This window comes from Ostrinia furnacalis, unplaced genomic scaffold, assembly GCF_004193835.3.
Source record: "Ostrinia furnacalis isolate ACB-3 unplaced genomic scaffold, ASM419383v2 OfSCF0319, whole genome shotgun sequence".
NCBI lineage: Eukaryota > Metazoa > Arthropoda > Insecta > Lepidoptera > Crambidae > Ostrinia > Ostrinia furnacalis.
Window position 1 is genome coordinate 853,819 of NW_021130558.1, and position 21,017 is coordinate 874,835.

Sequence of the window (21,017 nt, forward strand, 5' to 3'; positions counted from 1 at the left end):
GATGGGTAGCTTGGGGTCATTGGACAGAATTGTACGTGCTCACAGACCGGGATGTAGTGTGTACATACCCGGGCGCGGCGCCCAGCGCGCCAGGTCGGCGGCGCGCAGGAAGACGGCGGCGCGATGGCAATGGCGGGCGGCGGGCGGCGACAGCACGCTGGCGGCGCGCTCGGCCCACGCGGTCGCCGTCGTCTGCCGCCAGCCTTTGTCTTCCTCAGCCACACGGACAGTGCCGGGGTTTTTCTAAAGGGTTATGAATAACCATTGATTAATCAACAAGTTAAAAGACAATTCATTTGAAAAGCTCACTAGTAGTGTCCGACCGAATGTTCGGTTTCGTTTTCGGTTGAGTTTCGGTAAAAACACGAGTTTCGGTTTAGTTTCGTTTTCGGCGGCAAACTTGCCGAAACTACGACCGAAACCGAATGTGCATTCGGGAGTTTCCGCACTGTTATCGGTCATGTTCGGCGCGTTGAATGAGTGAATAATTTATTTATTTATTTCTCTTACAACATTTAGGAAAAACATTTCGTATAATATATCTGTTAAACTATAGATTAGCATTGTGAGAGCTGGTGCCTATTGTAGATTTTAAGAAAATCTGTATTACAGATTTTGATGATGATTATGAATCCGATCAGAGCCAATGTCGTGATTCGCTCGCTTGTTTGTTTGCTGTTAGTTTTGTTTTGTTGTGGTGGCGAGTTTTCGAGTGATTTATTTTAAATTTGGTAAGTTTTATCTCGTTTTATGACGTTATAACATAAGAGCGGGTAGTAAACATAAAAAAATATTCAATATGACTGATGTATAATCAAGTTTAATCTAACTAAATCTTTTTTGGTTCGCAAACGCCATATGTAAACAAACTTTAGTTAGGTAGTTAGTAATGACTATAGTGCATTTCATGGTGATAATATTATGGATTCAGAGTTTCAAAGTTCATTTTAGTATTTATCACCAAGGTATCCAAGTGGCAAGTACCTACACCTAGATACTAACTTACGTACTATCAATTTTGTTTTGAGAAAAGACCCGACCAAAGGACGGGTTATGTAGATGTCCTGAATATTGCGAGTAATTAAAAAAATCTAGAGTATAAATCCTTCTTTTTCTTTTTTAATACATAATTTGACACCTTTTAGAGTAAAAAGGCGCTTTATAAGTTCAATTTTAATGCAATTTAAAAAGAAAACAATAAAGACTGCCTGATTATAATAACGTTTTCTTTATTTTTCCCTCAAAATATGAGCCTTGTAAGGAGGTTTCGGTTTCGGTTTCGGCCGAAATAGACACCGTTGCCGAAATTCGTTTTCGGTTTCGGTTTCGGTCGTAAAACTAGTTTCGGTCGGACACTACTCACTAGACATAATTTTAAGAAAAAATGGGTCTTTGAAGAAAATGGATGAAAGAATATTTAGAGGAAACCATATTTATCTAAATACACCAGTATATTTTACTATGGCAAAAGAGGATGTAAGTAGCCAACTTATTAAATAGGGGAGTATGTAAACAGTATCACAAAGGCTTTGTATATTGATAAGTCTAAAAAATATGTAGCTGTTATCTGATAATCTTGTTTTAGTAAATGTAATAAAAAATCAGCAGTAGTTTTCTTACCTGTCTGAGTTTGGCCATGGCGTCGGGCGCGATGAAGTCGGCCTGCGCGGCGTGCGTGAGGAAGCACAGCGCCTGGTGCCCCGCCTGGCCCAGCTCCTCCTCGCCCGGGATCACAACCTTCATTGCTTCAACCTCCTACAACATTATTTCATACATCAGTATAAGCTAATTTTGTACAAACCAATAATTAATTTAACATAATATTAGTTTCTAGTAGTAGCTGAAATAATAAATGTGAGTTATTTGAATAATTTAGATAAGTTTTGCCTCGGAATAATTGATTAAAATGGTATCAACTATCCAATTAAAAATAATGAATGTGAACACTGCTAAATATTACAATACAATCAAATAAATTATCTGAATTTCTCTGCAATTTTTCCTCATTCATTAGTTTTGTAAAGAATGATTTAATAAATGAAAACCTTCATACATACATTTGTAAAATCAACCAGCTGTGATACAAAAACTCCATCTAATCGCAGAAATTCAAGAGTGACTGTGTCCTCGGACACATTTGCTGTTATGTTCTCCTGCATAACATCACCACCCTGCGGACATAATGTATGAATGTAATAGCACCAATCACCTTTCACCAAAGAAACAGTTTCTTCATGGTGTCTAAATAATATAAACTTAACTAACACTCAGGGGCGCAGCTACCGCCGTATCTGCCGTATCAATTATACGGGGCCCCCGGCCTACGGGGGCCCCCAAGGTGCGTAAGCAAAAATTAATAAAATCATGAAAACTTTGTACGGGTTATTCCGTATTCGACCCACGACAACTCAACCACTCGTTATTTTTTGCCGAAAAAAGGCAAGGAGAGTTAATATTTAATTTGAATTGTTTTTGAAAATGTGACAGATAGATGCAAACATTTTTTTTCTTTTTTGAGAAATCTTTACCCTTCCTAAGGGCCCCCAAACAAATTTTTATATGGGGTCCCGGCCCCGGCAAGGTACGCTACGCTTCTGCTAACACTGCCTCAGGTAGGATTCAGAACTGCAGCCAGGTGGCCAAAAATCTATTTTATTAACAAATTAAGATTAGGTTTATTTGTAGTAAACATCTAAAAAAATATGTAATTACTAATATTATTTAAAATACTCATGAATTGAATATTTAATTAAATGCACTATTAATTCTGTGAAAGTTTGCACATGATAATGTGATAGATATTCTGCTTTATCATTTGAAAACATTGCAAAATTTTAATATAGAGCAAGATTAATTTTTATAAACTATTTTAGAATCTATTCTTTTGCTAAACTAAATAAAAATACATGTTCAACACTATAGGAAAATACTTAAGTTTACCTGATTTTTTACATTAATAAGTAGTTGTAAATTTGTGGACCGAATCAGCATATATAGTAATATTAATTTGTACATAATAAATTCCATTGTTTTCGGTACAATTATATTAATTTTAATTATTTAGTCCTTTCTACACTACACACAACAACATTTTCACATTTTTGACATTAGAAAAGTGTTTACAAAGATAGTGCAAAATGAAAATAGGTGTTTCACAGAGTTTCATGTTATAAGTTATAAACAATGCAATTATTTTCTTAAAATATTTTAGAGGTTCGCATTATTTTAAAAATTATATTTTTTATTATATAGATCGTAAAAGCTCCTCAAAAAATTAAATTCCCTAAGAAGAAATTATATCAGTTTAACTAACTTTGTAAACATGTCTACTGTCCAACAATTCCGTGTTCCGATTCACAAACTAATGCACACAATTCACAATGTATTTTCCACATTTTCAGTCAATTAAAATAAAAAGGAATTTGTATATTACAAAAAAAGTGTCATACATACACATGAATTAATTTAGTTAGTTTTCTAAAATAGTTAAATCACAGAGCAGTTTTATGTTCTAGGTAAAACTTTTTACCCATTTTTATCAATTTACGGTGTTTATATTTTTGTATGATTGACAAACGTAAAAATTGTTATTAAATTAATGTTTTATTAACTTTTAAAAAGTTACATTGTTTCATTGCAATAAAAAGAATGCGTTGATTTTATTTTTGAGGTCATTCATCAACAACACGATTTTACCCGATGCGCAACCGAACGGGACCGAACGTCATACGAAACGGAAAGAAGGGGCGATGTTGCATTAGCGAAGAAAGACAGCTGTCGTTTCATTTTCAGCTGATTTCTGTGTACGCTGGTGAGCACTGCAAACTTGACCTGCGATCGAAGCCTTGCGCGACTGCCCGAGTCCCATCGTCGAGTCGACAGCATCGGATCGAGAACGAGAAGGCGTCGCGAGAGAACAACGGAGAAGCATCATTCTGCAGCGACGAACAAAGAGAGATGGTCTATTGAGTGCGGGCAGTGCGTAGCGGGCGGCCGTGACGTCACGAGGCCGCAGCGTCGAGTCCGATGCGGCGGGCGCGCTCGTGATCTCGGCGCTCCGGGGAGCGCGGCGAGGACGCGCAGCGGAGCGGGCCAGCCTGGCCTCCACTGACTCGGGGTCGGGGGACGAGGGCGCAGGCCACCGGCCGCCGCGCAAGCGGACCCGCAGGCTGTCGCCGCCCGCCCAGCCCGCAGCCATGCACCAGCCGCACCAGCCCGTGGCCAACGGCGCGCCGCACCACCTCAACGGCGACGCGGCCGCCAGCAACGGCGACGTGCAGCCGCCGGGCCTGCGCATGAGCCAGACGGACCAGGAGATCGTGCGCCTCATCGGCCAGCACCTCATCTCTGTTGGACTCGAGTGAGTACTCGTCTGACCTTGCCCCGGTCTCTCACCGCTGGTGTTATTGACCTGAATGCTGGAGTTCTATGACCTGACCTTCCATGCCGCGGTAGCCATGATCTAATTTTGTGCAAAGCCAATTTAAATAACAATGGAGAAAGACAACTGTCATTGTTGCCATTGTCTTGAAAACCATATGAAAATCTGATCTGACCATCTGATTTTTGTTTGTTTATTTTCCTTACATGCTGGTTATTTTCCTTTGAGCATGTTTGCCTTGGTGTTTGTCTAATTCACATTAGCATAGCAACAAGTGGCAATGATGTTGTTTTTTCCTTTGTCATGACATGCTAATCTCTCACACAAGATTGTTTTTTAATGAAACTGCTAGTCATAATCAACTAATTGGTTTGTCATTGGCATCATGTGGTAACACTTGAAATATTGATTTCCTGTGTAGTGCAAGGCTACTTAACATTATGTGTCTCAAGTAGGTTTTGCTAAAGCATTTTGTTTTTATGTTTAATATTCTGTACAAAATGTATCTTGCTAGTTAGCAATCATCTTAAATTATTGGGATGTCTTCAGGCTTTGTTTACAAAGATGTCTGGTTTTCATGAAATGGTGACCTATAAGGTCATTGACTTTTGAACCCTATTCTGTCTACACACAAAGGTGCAATCACTCCAAGCTACAGAAATCTATTTTCATATTGATCATCTCATCTTTTACTATTTTATTTTAACTGTTTTACTAAAGTTTGTTTGTCATCATCATACACACTTGGTGTGTAATTTCTGCAGTAGTTATTTAGTTGACATCTTCATAAAATTTCGATTATTTTATCATTACTTACTTAAGTAGTAATTGCAGATAACAACTATACATTATAACTATACAGTGCAAGTTAGTTATCAATAATATGTTTCATTCAACAAATTATAATAATTATCAGGATTTTTAATTATTAATCAAAGTCTCTTTTCTTTTTTGTAAACAAATACTCAGTAGGACCTATTTTTTTAAATTTTAGTGCCATTGCACTCTTGAATGCATGTTATTGAATGCATAAAATGCATTATCTTCCTATCAAATATGAATTTACTACACCATGAGGCATCTTAGAAGCACATTCTTAAATGGGAAGAAAATATTTAGTGACAATTATTTTTAATTATTTCTGAATTATACAAATCATTTGATAGTTACACTGCTTTTATTTTTCTTTTTATTTAGTTATGTGTATGACCTATTTTTTGTAAATGACAAAAACATTAATAAATGAACAATGATAGAACATCTTATCAGAGATATTATAGCCCTGTTGTAATCTGATGAAAGATACCTACCTAGTTTTAAGATTTAGTGGGAATGCTTTAAACTTTTATGCCCCTGATTAAGTACCTACATGATTCAAAGTTAATTTATTTTAACCATTATCATCAGGCTTAACTTAAATTCAATAAATCTTTAATCATAGTTTTAAATATTTTAAACTGTTACATTGTTTGTGTAGGGAAAATAAACTATTAAAATTAAATTAAGATTTATTTATAGCATTGATTAATTTTCATAATTTTAATTTGAATATTTTTTCTTGCAATGCTTGCAAACTAAAATGGTTGTTTTATATAAGTGCATTTACAATGCATGAGTGAATACAGATTACAGCCAAACAACTATTAAACAAAGTCTCTCAATCATTGTGCTTGATATTATTGCATCATTACCGCAAATTGATTCACATTATTCGGCAATAAAAACTAAATTCAATAAAAACAAAACTGAAACCGATGCACAATCACGACATTAGCAGTGTAATTAGGGTTTGGCATGGTCGCGAGGAACTAGGCGGTAGCACACGTGTGTCGCCGTGTTACGGTTACGTTACGAGCGAATAATGCACTTTTTCAACCGTCATCAACACGTACGATGTTCTCGTGACCTCAATTTACTTGAAATTTAAAGTACTTAGTAAGTAGTTAGGCGAAACCTTTAAGAATTCTGATCTAAACCGCGATAAATCGACGTTGTGATGACGAACGGCTACGATAGTCTCTAAAAACAGATCAATGTAAATATTAAAACACTTCTATCGTCCTACTAAGCTAGGAATCCCAAAAACATTACACTTTATCGGATATTATCACAAAGTGAGCTCTTATCTTTCGAACCTAGGATCTCTGGGCCGGGAGTCGCTCACTAACCACTCGATATTAACGTGATAATGTTTTGCCCCAAAAAGTACCCAAATTAAATTAAAAATGAAATACGCCTTGTCATGGACTAATACCCAAACTATAATATNAATAATATAACGAAACGGGTGTACCTACTAAATATTTTTTTGTTAAAGGAAATGATACCGTGGTTCTAATTACTAACATTTGATAAGAGTCTAAAGTTAATGATTTCTTGTTTGGACCTAGCTTGTTGTAATATTATGCGTAATAGCGTAACGGATCGTTTAACTTTAAAAACATGTCAAATTTAAACTTGAAAAACGATTTCTAAAGGCCCTTCCCCCATCTTCTTATTGTAATCAAGTCTTAAGTGGCAGTGTGACTCAGGGGGGATTTTTTTTTAACAGGATCCTCTGCTGCTCTTAGACACTTTTATGACAAAAGTATACATACTTTATACAACTTCCGGAATCTACGCCCATGTATATTCCTTCGTAATAATGAATTCAATCAACACGAGATCTATCACAACGGTACTAACTCTATGCCTCGTTGTGTTGTCCTCTGAACTACTATGTCGCTATTTGAACTGCCCCTGCTATCTAGGAGGTACAGTTAAAGATTTAGTTTTAGATGTAGTAATATGAAGTTCAAGTTAGAGCCAATCACGCACGGCGGAGGTTGCGTGTGCGCTGCAATCAATCGGTTCACTGGGCCTTCACGCCGCGCGGCAGAGCAAACAAACTTACTTTACGCCGCCGAGTCGCCACTCAAACGATGTTTACTTAGAACCCGCTAGCAATTACCTATGTGTCAGTTGTCCAGTCCGAATGCACGCAATATGCAGTGTAAATTATTTATTACCGCCTGCTCGGTTCACGCCACGCGTTCGGTTATTGGCACGGGGACAGGGTGACGCTTAAAACTGAAAACTCGTTAATCATCGTCGTATGACATAGCGAATTTTTTGCAAATAAAATTCGCGGAACATATTTATCGTACCTATTATGACTAAGTCATCAACAACGAGAAATCATAGCAGTGGCTAGAGGTAATATTATGCATGGATTTTCACGATTTAACAAAATATGTAAGGAAATCTATTATTTAGCAAGTTACTTGTTCTTCTTATAACTTTAAAAAGTACTATCATCGTCGTCATTTCAGCCATAAGACGTCCATTGCTGAACATAGGCCTCCCCCAATGCTTTCCACGGGTTGGTAGCGCCTTGCATCCAGCGCCTTCCTGCTACCTTTATGATGTCGTCACGTGCGTTTTCCAGTACGCGGCCTCCACTCCAGAACTTCCAGCCTTGAAAAAGTATACAGTCCGAAAATGATGTAGTTGTTCGTACAATAGTGGATACGATTCGCAGACGCAGCGCGGCTCTCCTGATGGAGGAGTCGGGGCTGCACCTGGAGCACCCGGCGGCGGCCACGTTCCGGCAGCACGTGCTGGCCGGCGACTGGGTCAAGGCCGACCACGACCTGCGCGCGCTGCACGACCTGCTGCGCGACTCGCCGCACGTCGACCCCCACAACCTGGCCGTGAGTCCAAATTCAAATTCTTCTTCTTCTTTTTTGATGATGTTGGCAATACACGTCGAGGTCGACTTGATTTGTGCCATTTTCAAGTATTTATGTGATACAAGTTACAAAATGAGATCAAGTAATGATATAATGAAGGATGATAGATGATACCCCTTCCCACCCTTTGAGTCTCAGTAAAGTTGTGGTGCTTTACTGAGACCTCCTATGGACAACTTGAGAGAACCAGAAGAATCACGATGCACTGTTTTGCTTCACTTGCCCACACTCATCCACGTTCACGAACACTCAATGGTTAATAATCCACCATTATTACACATTAATAGTCGCCCAAACACGAATTTGAGGAAATAAAACAAAACCGCTAACATGACGCTTCAGATTTCCGCCAAGAAGTCCTTCAAATTCTTTATTGCTCCAATGTTGGTATATAAAAGATCTTACATATAGACATAGACCCAAAACATGGACCCTGCTAGGGTATTGCAACATCTTAACTATCTTTCTTAACCTGCTATGAAAGATTTTTTTTATTTTTACCAAAGGAGAAGCGCGTGCAAGGACCGTTGTCAATTCTTGCTGATCGCCAGCAACATTGTCCCATGTAGCCTCCGCCACTCTTCTCAAGGTGGCCGAATAGCAATATCGATTACTAATTAGATAATACAAGGCTGTGTCACGTCAAGAATGACCCATTTAAATATCTTAGCGACATTTATGTAAGTAAACCATAGATCCGTTATGTTAAATGCATTTTTCAGGAGTTGCTTTGATGAAGTTTTTTGTAATTTAATAGTAAACGGTGTAACAACAATCGTGAGCCGAGCTTTCCTCTATCATCTGATTGTGTTTGTCCCCTCACAGGAGAGGCATTAATTATGGCCTTAGCTCTACAGATATATCGTGCGTGCGTCATCGTTCATCATCATCATCAATAGTGACTGAGTTTCTTGCGCTGCTTCTTCTCAGCACTGGCCCATTGACAATTTGACACCATTCCTCAATAATTCGAAATCACAACTTTTCTAAAAAGACACTTCATTCTGGACGAAAAAACTTAATTTATTTTTAAATTACCTGTACATTACGATTTTTGGTCGCATTGTAATTGAAAAAAGTAGTTTATTTGAGTTAACAAAATAGTGACGTCACTTGCTTGTAGTGCCATACAAAATCTATGGGAGAGTTTCGTTTTAACAGTTTTAAAAAGTACGTCAATTGATTGGTGGTGTCAACATGTCTATTTATTGTTCCGAAGCAGTGGTAGGGTTAATATTGGGACGTGTAAAAGCGCTTTGTACGGTGCGTCACCGTACAATTGCAAACATCAGCAATATATTGCTATGCGCGGCTGACCCAATTTTATATTTTATGTTTTACATTATTTTAAGTTTAGTGTTCGATTTAGCAGCCTAACAAACAAGTGGCCGCGACTCTCGTTAATCAATTATTGTACCTTTATACGTAATCAAGTAATAAATATCTACATTCAACAAGGAGTTTGAATCATTCTCTTCAGAATCAACATAATCAAGAAAGGTGTATAGCTAGCAATAGACCATACACGCTTTTTAAAAGCCTATCTGCAAAAATAAATGAGTTTTTTATGAGTTTTATGAGTTCTGTCGTCTGACTGTGTATCCCCCGCAGGAGATGAAGTTCGTGGTGCTGGAGCAGAAGTACCTGGAGCACCTGGAGGCGGGGCGCGCGTTGGACGCGCTGCACGTGCTGCGCAACGAGCTCACGCCGCTGCAGTTCGACACGGCGCGCGTGCACCGCCTGTCCGCGCTCATGATGTGCGCCGACCCCGGCGAGCTGCGTGCCCGCGCGGCCTGGGCCGGCGGCGCCGCCCGCGCTGGGGTCAGTCTTCGAAAATACTTATCTGCTATTCGTGAAATTCTTGTTTTTGTCCAGTTGCTGATTATCTTTTTAAACTTTGCACTTGCCAAATGTTTGTCTCGAAGCACTGGTAGGGCAAAAAAAGAATGAGACATGTATGGCTCCATAAGAGCATTTGACGATTTGCAAGTACTAATTTAATAAGTCTAAACAAATAAAGAAAATTTTGATTTTTATTTTGAAACTGTGAACAGATGTTCTTTTCGTCTTACCATCAATGCCTATGTTGGTGGCTTGACTTATGGTCCTATGTCCCCTAGATGGGGCAGAGGGCGTCCACAACAGTCCTCCATCTCGTTCTGTCTTGAGCTTCTCGCTTGATCTCACTCCAGGTCTTGCCGATCTTCTTCGCCTATACAGGGTGTTAGGTAAATGGGTATATGAGCCGACACTAGCCCATGTTAACATGGGCATAAAAATGGTATGGCGAAGTCAGAAAATTGATACCTCCATTTTAATTATTTTAATTTTCATACAAATCGGATTTTATAAAATTTATTTTGTATGAAAATAAAAAAAAATTAAAATGATGATATCAAATTTCTGACTTCACCATACCATTTATATGCCCATGTTAACATGGGCTAGTGTCGGCTCATATACTCATTTACCTAACATCCTGTATATTACATATGTTGATGGCGCAAGATAACAAATAAATGACCGGTGAATCTTCATACTCTGTCCTGGTGAATCTTCTAAAGAAGCAATCTTTATTCCGTCTTTCTGGATCGTGACTGTAAAATTCCATATACATGAACGTGCAGGTGTTGGCGTGCGTGCAGCAGGCGCTGCCGCCGGCGCTGATGATGCCGCCGGCGCGGCTGCGGGCGCTGCTGGCGCAGGCCGCGGCGCACCAGGCGGCGCGCTGCCGCTTCCACGCCGAGCCGCGCGCCGACCCGCGCCCCGACCACGTGCCCTTCACGCTGCTCGCCGACCACCACTGCGAGCCCGACCGCTTCCCCATACACTCGCTGCAGGTGACCACCGTCAGTCCACTCGGCACCAGGCGGCGCGCTGCCGCTTCCACGCCGAGCCGCGCGCCGACCCGCGCCCCGACCACGTGCCCTTCACGCTGCTCGCCGACCACCACTGCGAGCCCGACCGCTTCCCCATACACTCGCTGCAGGTGACCACCGTCAGTCCACTCGGCACCAGGCGGCGCGCTGCCGCTTCCACGCCGAGCCGCGCGCCGACCCGCGCCCCGACCACGTGCCCTTCACGCTGCTCGCCGACCACCACTGCGAGCCCGACCGCTTCCCCATACACTCGCTGCAGGTGACCACCGTCAGTCCACTCGGCACCAGGCGGCGCGCTGCCGCTTCCACGCCGAGCCGCGCGCCGACCCGCGCCCCGACCACGTGCCCTTCACGCTGCTCGCCGACCACCACTGCGAGCCCGACCGCTTCCCCATACACTCGCTGCAGGTGACCACCGTCAGTCCACTCGGCACCAGGCGGCGCGCTGCCGCTTCCACGCCGAGCCGCGCGCCGACCCGCGCCCCGACCACGTGCCCTTCACGCTGCTCGCCGACCACCACTGCGAGCCCGACCGCTTCCCCATACACTCGCTGCAGGTGACCACCGTCAGTCCACTCGGCACCAGGCGGCGCGCTGCCGCTTCCACGCCGAGCCGCGCGCCGACCCGCGCCCCGACCACGTGCCCTTCACGCTGCTCGCCGACCACCACTGCGAGCCCGACCGCTTCCCCATACACTCGCTGCAGGTGACCACCGTCAGTCCACTCGGCACCAGGCGGCGCGCTGCCGCTTCCACGCCGAGCCGCGCGCCGACCCGCGCCCCGACCNTGAACGTGCAGGTGTTGGCGTGCGTGCAGCAGGCGCTGCCGCCGGCGCTGATGATGCCGCCGGCGCGGCTGCGGGCGCTGCTGGCGCAGGCCGCGGCGCACCAGGCGGCGCGCTGCCGCTTCCACGCCGAGCCGCGCGCCGACCCGCGCCCCGACCACGTGCCCTTCACGCTGCTCGCCGACCACCACTGCGAGCCCGACCGCTTCCCCATACACTCGCTGCAGGTGACCACCGTCAGTCCACTCGGCACCAGGCGGCGCGCTGCCGCTTCCACGCGGAGCCGCATCTGAATGCCGATGCATACAGTTGCAATATCCGAGACGTGTACTAGCTGTCACTCATTCCAGAATCTCGCTGGTAGATTTGCATTGATCCAAAAACGGTGTTAAAAAGTAAAAGTGTTGATGCAAGCTCCGTTATTAGATGGAAAGCAACCATTCTAGCTTGGTATGGTACTAAACCAGAATCAAGATTTTTCACTAAGTTTAGTTCAATTCACTCTTGAAGTTTCATAAGTTTATTATAGTACACCACGCCAACCACATCCTGGTGTGGGTAGTCAAGTCCCCGGAACTGAAGAATGCGGCAGAAAATTAATCGGTCTCCCTTGTCAACAAATGTTTCCTTTTATCTTACAGTGTACGTATTTGCTTGCAGGTGCTAAACGAGCACTGCGACGAGGTGTGGTACTGCAAGTGGTCGCCGGACGGCAGCAAGCTGGCGTCGGGCTCCAAGGACAACACCGTCATGATATGGGACTTCGATCCCGTCGCCAGACGTCTCACGTTTAGGCAAGTCTTTACCCTTGGTGTATTTGTATAAAACCTCTTTTTTAGCCATAACGAGGAAAGTTAGAGCCTTCATCTCACCTGCTGGAAAATGATGATCAGACCGAAGGTGGAAGCGAGCTTTATTCGGAATCTTCAACGACAAGAATTTACTAACTTACACAAAATGTATTGAGAACAAATCATGCTGTTAACAATGTTGTTATGGCGACAGACTTGGTTAGATGGTGGTAGCTAACCAGGCGAACTTAGCCCTACACTACCACTAATTAAACCAACCAGAAACTTTTGCCGCAACTGGTTATGGATTCCACAACCTCTAGGACTGAGTCAAGTGGTCGAAAACCTTTGCATCTTATGTAGAAGCTAACGAATAGTAGGCGTAGGTCTTACTAAAGCCCGGTCTGTAAGCACGTAGAATTTTGTCCAATGACCCCAAGCTACCCATCCTTATCGCTCACGCGTAATTATATTGCTGTCGCGACTGTGCGACGGGCGCCCGCAGTGAGTGTGCGAGCGCGACAGTAATATGATTACGCGCGAGCGATAAGGATGTGTAGCTTGGGGTCATTGGACGAAATTCTACGTGCTCGCAGACCAGACTATAGCTCCTTCTGACATATTGACCGGGATATCCTGCAGGAAGTCGCTGGAGGGGCACTCGTACGGCGTGTCGTTCGTGAGCTGGAGCCCCGACGGGCGCTTCCTGCTGGCCGCCGGGCCCGAGGACTGCCCCGACCTCTGGATATGGAACATGCAGGTACCACCAATATCTTATGTTTCAGCCAAATGATGTTCATTGCTGGGCAAAGGCCTCCCCTAGTTTTTTCATTAATTTTGTTTATGGCCAGGCAAAAGCCTTCTCAAGGATTTGCACAACGAAAAAACATGTTATGTCTTGTAAAACATTGTATAATTTAAAGATCTCCAGAGAAAATACTCCTTAAATGGTTGTATGCTGTAGACCAGTGTTTTTCAACCTGTGGGTTGCGACCCCCTGGAGGGTCGCGAGAGGTCGTAAAAACTACCTCAGCAAAAAAACCAGAGAAGTTTAAAAGTTAGATTTATCCGAAATCTAATTATGCAAATGCATAAAAATGTTGTATAGATTGAAGGATTCGTTCCCTACAACATCTTTGTATAAGGCATGAAAAAAAGCGAACGGTTGAGGGGTCGCAAAATTTTTTTTCATGCTAGGGGGTCGCGTCATGTAAAATGTTGAAAAAGACTGCTGTAGACTGTAGTAATTTGTTGACTGTCTCGTAACAAGGTTCTTCTCATATCATTCGCAGACGGAGCAGCTTCACCTGAAGATGTCTCACTCGCAAGAGGACTCCCTGACNGGCATCAGGCGGCGCGCTGCCGCAGAGCCGCATCAGAATGCCGATGCATACAGTTGCAATACCGAGACGTGTACTAGCTGTCGCTCATTCCAGAATCTCGCTGGAGATTAGACGAATTGATCCAAAAATGGTGTTAAAAAGTCAAAGCTTTGATTTAATCTCTCTGCATTAAATAAAAATCCACCATTTCAGCTTGGTACTAAACCAGATAAGATCTTTTAGTGGATTTAGGTCAGATCTTACTCTTGAGGCTCAGCTTAATAGTTTATTACACCACGCATCGGTCATCAATCTAACTAATCGGTGTCCTTCGTCTATTAATGTTCTCTTTATCTCACAGTGTACGTATTTGCTTGCAGGTGCTAAACGAGCACTGCGACGAGGTGTGGTACTGCAAGTGGTCGCCGGACGGCAGCAAGCTGGCGTCGGGCTCCAAGGACAACACCGTCATGATATGGGACTTCGATCCTGTCGCCAGACGTCTCACGTTTAGGCAAGTCTTTACCCTTGGTGTATTTGTATAAACCTTATTTATAACGAGGAAGCTCTTCTTGACCTGCATCTCACTTGATAGAAAGTGATGATCAGACCGAAGGTGGGAGCGAGCTTCATCCGGAATCTTCAACCACAAAAATTTACTCGCAAAATTTGCTCGCGCGCGGGCGCCCGCAGTGAATTTGCGAGCGCGACAGCAACATAATTACGCGCGAGCGATAAGGATGGGTAGCTTGTGGTCATTGGACAAATATCTACGCGCTCGCAGACCAGACTATAGCTCCTTCTGACATATTGACCGGGATATCCTGCAGGAAGTCGCTGGAGGGGCACTCGTACGGCGTGTCGTTCGTGAGCTGGAGCCCCGACGGGCGCTTCCTGCTGGCCGCCGGGCCCGAGGACTGCCCCGACCTCTGGATATGGAACATGCAGGTACCACCAACATTTTATATTTTAGTCAAATGACGTTCATTGCTGGGCAAAGGCCTCCCCTAGCTTTTTCTTCTTCTTATATTATTTAAGGCCTTCTCAAGGATTTGCAGAACGAGAAATAAATTGTCTTGATTGCTTAGTTCTGTTAAACATTGTATAATTTAAAGATCACACTTTTTCTTGCATACAATTCCGCTGTGGTTCCAAAGATTGTAGATGAGAGATAAACCATTTTTTCTTCCTTAACTGGTTGGGTTTTATTGACGATTGAGTTGTAGATCTGAGCTGCTGTAGGCTGTAGTAATTTGGCGACTGTCTCGTAACAAGGTTCATCTCATATCATTCGCAGACGGAGCAGCTTCACCTGAAGATGTCTCACTCGCAAGAGGACTCCCTGACGGCGGTGGCGTGGCACGCGGGCAGCGACAAGTTCGTGTGCGGCGGCGCGCGCGGACAGTTCTACCACTGCAGCCTCGACGTGAGTACTGCTGGCTGAGCCATGTCACTCGCAGGTGGCTCACTCGCGAGAGGACTCCCTGACGGCGGTGGCGTGGCACGCGGGCAGCGACAAGTTCGTGTGCGGCGGCGCGCGCGGACAGTTCTACCACTGCAGCCTCGACGTGAGTACTGCTGGCTGAGCCATGTCACTCGCAGGTGGCTCACTCGCGAGAGGACTCCCTGACGGCGGTGGCGTGGCGCGCCAAATACGCCCAAGTCAATGGGCTCGTAAATTAAATCCATTTTGATGAGTGCCGCTGACAACGCCACTCTCGTGGCGGAGTTTTGGGCTGACACTGTGTAGGTTTGTTGTTGACCCGAAAAGAAGAAAATGGGCTCGTAAGATACTCAACTTTGTTATAATGATCGAGAGTGCTAATTGCAATCACAATGGTCACGAATATCATGTTGCCTTACACGTTGTCTTTACACCTGCCTGTCTCCGAGATATAGTCTCATAGCTCTTTCAAGAAGTCCGCATGAGATAATCTATGTATCTATCTTCTATATAAATAAAAATGAATTGATGTTCGTTAGTCTGATTAAAACTCGAGAACGGCTGGGCCGATTGAGCTGATTTTGGTTTTAAAATACCTGCCTTGTCTAGCATAAAAAAAAAAAAAAATGTTTGTCGTAGTCCAGGGTAGGTCTAAACGGTGAGCAAATACGCGCGCGATATTGTTTTTCTGTGACAGACAAAATTCCACGCGGGCGAACCCGCGGGCGGAAAGCTAGTAATTAATAATTGATTGTTTTGGGTCTCATTTGCGATATCGATTACACCATATCGTGTGCACAGGGCGCGCTGATCAACAGCTGGGACGGCGTGCGCGTGAACGCGCTGGTGTGCCGCGGCGACGGGCGCACGGTGCTGGCCGCCGACACGCACCACCGCGTGCGCGCCTACGACTTCACCGACCTCACCGACCGGAACGTGTACGTACACACACACACACACTGTGAACGCGCTGGTGTGCCGCGGCGACGGGCGCACGGTGCTGGCCGCCGACACGCACCACCGCGTGCGCGCCTACGACTTCACCGACCTCACCGACCGGAACGTGTACGTACACACACACACACTGTGAACGCGCTGGTGTGCCGCGGCGACGGGCGCACGGTGCTGGCCGCCGACACGCACCACCGCGTGCGCGCCTACGACTTCACCGACCTCACCGACCGGAACGTGTACGTACACACACACACACTGTGAACGCGCTGGTGTGCCGCGGCGACGGGCGCACGGTGCTGGCCGCCGACACGCACCACCGCGTGCGCGCCTACGACTTCACCGACCTCACCGACCGGAACGTGTACGTACACACACACACACTGTGAACGCGCTGGTGTGCCGCGGCGACGGGCGCACGGTGCTGGCCGCCGACACGCACCACCGCGTGCGCGCCTACGACTTCACCGACCTCACCGACCGGAACGTGTACGTACACACACACACACTGTGAACGCGCTGGTGTGCCGCGGCGACGGGCGCACGGTGCTGGCCGCCGACACGCACCACCGCGTGCGCGCCTACGACTTCACCGACCTCACCGACCGGAACGTGTACGTACACACACACACACTGTGAACGCGCTGGTGTGCCGCGGCGACGGGCGCACGGTGCTGGCCGCCGACACGCACCACCGCGTGCGCGCCTACGACTTCACCGACCTCACCGACCGGAACGTGTACGTACACACACACACACTGTGAACGCGCTGGTGTGCCGCGGCNCGATGTGTATGATTTCAATAAAATGTAATATTTTTAGCATTAAAATGTAATGATTGTGTGTGTGAGCAGGATCCAGGAGGAGCACGCGGTGATGGCGATGACGCTGAACGCGGCCGACACGCTGCTGCTGCTCAACGTGGCCAACCAGGGCGTGCACCTCTGGGACATACGTGAGTACACAATAGCCGAAGTAACAATAATTTTACGTTTATAAATATTGGGAGTAACTCCGGCACTAAAAATGAGACGACATTGAAATTCCTAATATGCGCTTATAGGGCGCCATAGCGCTAGGGCACCATATACTGCGAACATTTTGAGAGGCAACCGAGGGACATGTTTGGTAATACAAGATAGTGTCAAAAGATCAAAATGTCGGTCAATTTGTGGTCTCATTGATAAAAGAAATTTATTTTTTTCAAGTAGGCTTGTAAAAGTGCTATTACCTATGATGCCTAACCTATTACTTTGTTTCATCAGTGAATACGTTTTCTTACTATAGAGATTCGTACCTATTGTGCACGTATTATGTTATAAATGGAGTGCAACTATGCTTGTGTTTCAGGCGCGCGTGCATTAGTGCGGCGCTTCCGCGGCTTGAGTCAAGGCCACTTCACCATCCACGCCTGCTTCGGCGGCGCGCACCACGACTTCGTGGCCTCCGGCAGCGAGGATAACAAGGTAAAATACTACTAATACCGCACACCACTAAGGCTGGTTTTCGAATCACGCTGACGCACGCTGACCGTCAGCGCTGACAGCCGAAATGTATGGCTTGATTTCCTCCTACGCTGACGTCGGTCGCGTACATCGGTCGAGCGTACGAATAAACACAATGTTCTACGAAGCACCGCACTGCAACGCCGTCGTCAGCGGCAGATGATTACATAGAACTAGTGTGTAATCGTGCGCGCCGCTGACGTCGGTCACCGATGTCAGCCTAAAAGGAAATCAAGCCTATGAAGCGTCGTCGCCGAGCGATCAGTGTCACTCAGGAACGTTCCCTTTAATTACATACATTTTGATTTGTCAGCGCCGATGATCAGCGAGCGGTCAGCGCGCTTCTAAAACCAGCCTAAGTCTCATTTTCATTGGGCAATATTTGTCTTGCGACTATTTAGTTCCACACGTTTTCTACGTGTCAGGACTCAGGAGATATCGGGGAGACAATGCCCGACAACGTAGGTTACATTTACCTGTCACGATCGTATCGCTAGTCCACACACTATCACACTGGGTAGTGTGAACAAGGCAAATGTGGAGCGACATTGTCCTAGAAAGTCGCAGAGACGTACATACCGCGTGAAAGTCGGACTATACGTCTCAGCAACAATATTATGTCACCTAATGAAAATGCGGTTTCGATTAATAATCAAAACAAGCATTTGCGATTTCGTATCAAGTCACAAAGAATTTAATTTCTTATTTTAAATCAAGTTATTAATTTTAAAATATAAATCTTTAAATTACTATTTAGATTGGACCTATTTAACATTGTGGTCCGTGTGGTCCACAGGTGTACATCTGGCACATAAACGGCGAGGAGCCGATCGCGGTGATCTCGGGGCACACGCGCTGCGTAAACGCCGTGGCTTGGAACCCGGCGCACCACGATGCGCTCGCCTCCGCCTCCGACGACTACTCGCTGCGGCTGTGGGGCCCGCGCCCCAAGCACTCCTAGGGCCCGCGCCCGGCCCGCCATCCGACCCCCGTCTGCCCTCTGCGTAGGCATGCAGAGAGGATAACGCAGTACTGACATTTTCCAAAGTCCTATACGTGGCTTAATAAACCCCGGAACTAGGGTTGCCAGGTCCAAAAACACAAAAGCCGGACTATGTGCTTCATTTGGCCGGTTATTTTGGACGGACACGCAATCAAAAAGCCTAACTATGTCCGGCTTTATCCGGACGCCTGGCAACCCTACTCGGAACTAACTTCCAGTCCCTGTCCTCTTTGGCCGAAATTAATACAGATTCAAAGATTTTATTTATTTAACGAGACAATAGTGTCTTTAGATATCTGGGAACGTGGGCTGCCCTGATTATCCGATGCTAAAGATAAAGGATCCAGGGAATTTTTGAAAAGACAATGCTAAAAAGTGTGCTCTTAACACATTCTTCTTCATCTTAACAGATTAGCAGTGACTTATTTTTTTAAAGAACCAACATTTCCCTTTTAATGATTTTCTAAAAAAAAAACTTATTATTCTATATTAAACCTTCCCTTTGTAATCACAATCGCATGGAACTATTAAACCAAAGTATTATTTTTGTGATTTTGAATGATTTTTTACTTGATTGAATGTTATTATGTCAATGTACTATGAAAACCTCTCTTAATTTGCCTCTCTCTCTAACAACAAGAGCAAGCGAGAGCGATCAGCCGTCGTTATTCCGTCGGCTGGACGATATATCGAGATATATCACGCATCCTATTATGTAAATAACATGAATTTTAATGACGGGGGTGTTACGGATCGGTTTCAANTTTTTTATGAAAATACTTTAGTTAATAAAATCTTAGTTTCATAAAATAATCAATTTAACAAGATGCCAATTTTATAATCCAAGTTGATTATGATGACGATAATGATGATTGATGATCAATACATATTTTCGTATATGTTTATATGTTGTTTTACTGTGTTAAAAACACGTTTTTTTCTATTTAATCTCTAAAATGTACATAATAATTAGTGTACATTGAATTCACGAAACAAACGATAGTTCATTCTTGTAAGTTGTAGTTGATAAAGTTTCATTTCATATTATTTATTAATAATTCAAAGCAAAAAAGGCTTATTACATCTGAATTGTCAAAAAATGTCAGCTGTCAAAATTCCGTCGAATTAAAAATCGGACTATAATGGAAGTTATTAAGAGAGGAAAAGAGAAAAATATTTTTTCTGAGCAATACGCAGTCCAATGTAGTAAATATTTTTGTCTACAATCCAATATGCCAATAACTATGTGCAGGCTAATTACTATAGCAATCACCCTATCCATTTCGGTTTTTGCTCTCGCTCTCATCGAATGGTGATTCTTTGCGATAGAACGAGACGACATGGCCGGCAATGGGTAGTGTTGCCGAAATGCCGATAGTACATAAACAGCTGGGACGGCGAAAGACTGGGACTGGTGTGCACTCATTCTTTGAAGAAACCCTCTGACGTGTGGCTTTTGACGACTGAGCAGACAGCCCTGGGTTTCTAGACAAAGTAAAGAATGATCGGGGCATACAATAGGGTAGTTGGCGTCACCAGACAAGTGACATATATTTATAAACTGTCAAAATGCGATTCCCCATAGATTTTGTATTGCAAAGACTAAACTTTAACATCGCTTTAGGATTACGTCATGATTTATCCATATCGTTTGGTCTAGAAGCCCTAGACCCTTGTAGATTATGAACCACCGCCATTTAACGGCTCAATCAAATTGACTATTGGACGAATCCTTCAAAATTCTTTAAATAATTATTACGTCTTTATGACAACAACCTTGTGATCCTACATTTTATAAAATACTAGCTGACCCGGCGAACTTTGTTCCGCCTTAATGGCAATAAATAAGCAGACTTTTTTTAATTTCGAACGGGATAAAAAGTATCCTATGTCCTTCTCCTGGCTCTAAACTACCTCCCTGACAATTTTCAGCTAAATCGGTTCAGCCGTTCTTGAGTTATAAGCGAAGTAACTAACACGACTTTCTTTTATATATATAGATTTCTTTTTTTTTTATTCACTGACTTCTTGGCCTGTATCTCACCTGATGGTAAGTGATGATCAGGCCGAAGGTGGAAGCGAGCTTCACCCGGAATCCTCAACCACGGAGGAACTGGCTATCTTACCTCTAACCGCCGGAACACAACAATGCTGTTAGCATTGTTGTTATGGCGACAGACTTAGGTAAGATGGTGGTAGCTAGCCAGGCGGACTTAGAACAAGCC

The 21,017-nt window shown here is 44.4% G+C and overlaps 2 protein-coding genes across 3 annotated transcripts in view; one reads left to right on the forward strand and one right to left on the reverse strand.

Moving 5' to 3' along the window:
- Window positions 1-21,017, reverse strand: part of oaf (BRICHOS-like domain-containing protein out at first) — a 59,128-nt gene that overhangs the window by 1,688 nt on the left and 36,423 nt on the right. Inside the window, exons 1-4 of one of the 2 annotated variants that reach the window (XM_028314164.1) lie at window positions 2,941-3,098; window positions 2,058-2,171; window positions 1,621-1,755; window positions 69-243 (exon numbers count right to left, since the gene is read on the reverse strand). In XM_028314164.1, coding sequence (XP_028169965.1) covers window positions 69-243; window positions 1,621-1,755; window positions 2,058-2,171; window positions 2,941-3,027 — 511 coding nt within the window. In that variant the 5' untranslated portion in view covers window positions 3,028-3,098. Of the gene's footprint in view, window positions 1-68; window positions 244-1,620; window positions 1,756-2,057; window positions 2,172-2,940; window positions 3,099-21,017 lie in introns of those variants that run through there. The other variant, XM_028314172.1, reaches the window with a different exon arrangement.
- On the forward strand, window positions 3,659-19,549 carry LOC114359723 (WD repeat-containing protein 26). The gene is made up of 11 exons (XM_028314214.1): window positions 3,659-4,360; window positions 7,902-8,073; window positions 9,724-9,933; window positions 10,740-10,952; window positions 12,437-12,570; window positions 13,210-13,327; window positions 15,187-15,315; window positions 16,135-16,271; window positions 17,139-17,239; window positions 17,635-17,750; window positions 18,586-19,549. The coding sequence occupies exons 1-11, from the start codon at window positions 4,197-4,199 to the stop codon at window positions 18,748-18,750; spliced, it is 1,659 nt and encodes a 552-aa protein (XP_028170015.1). The 5' UTR covers window positions 3,659-4,196; the 3' UTR covers window positions 18,751-19,549.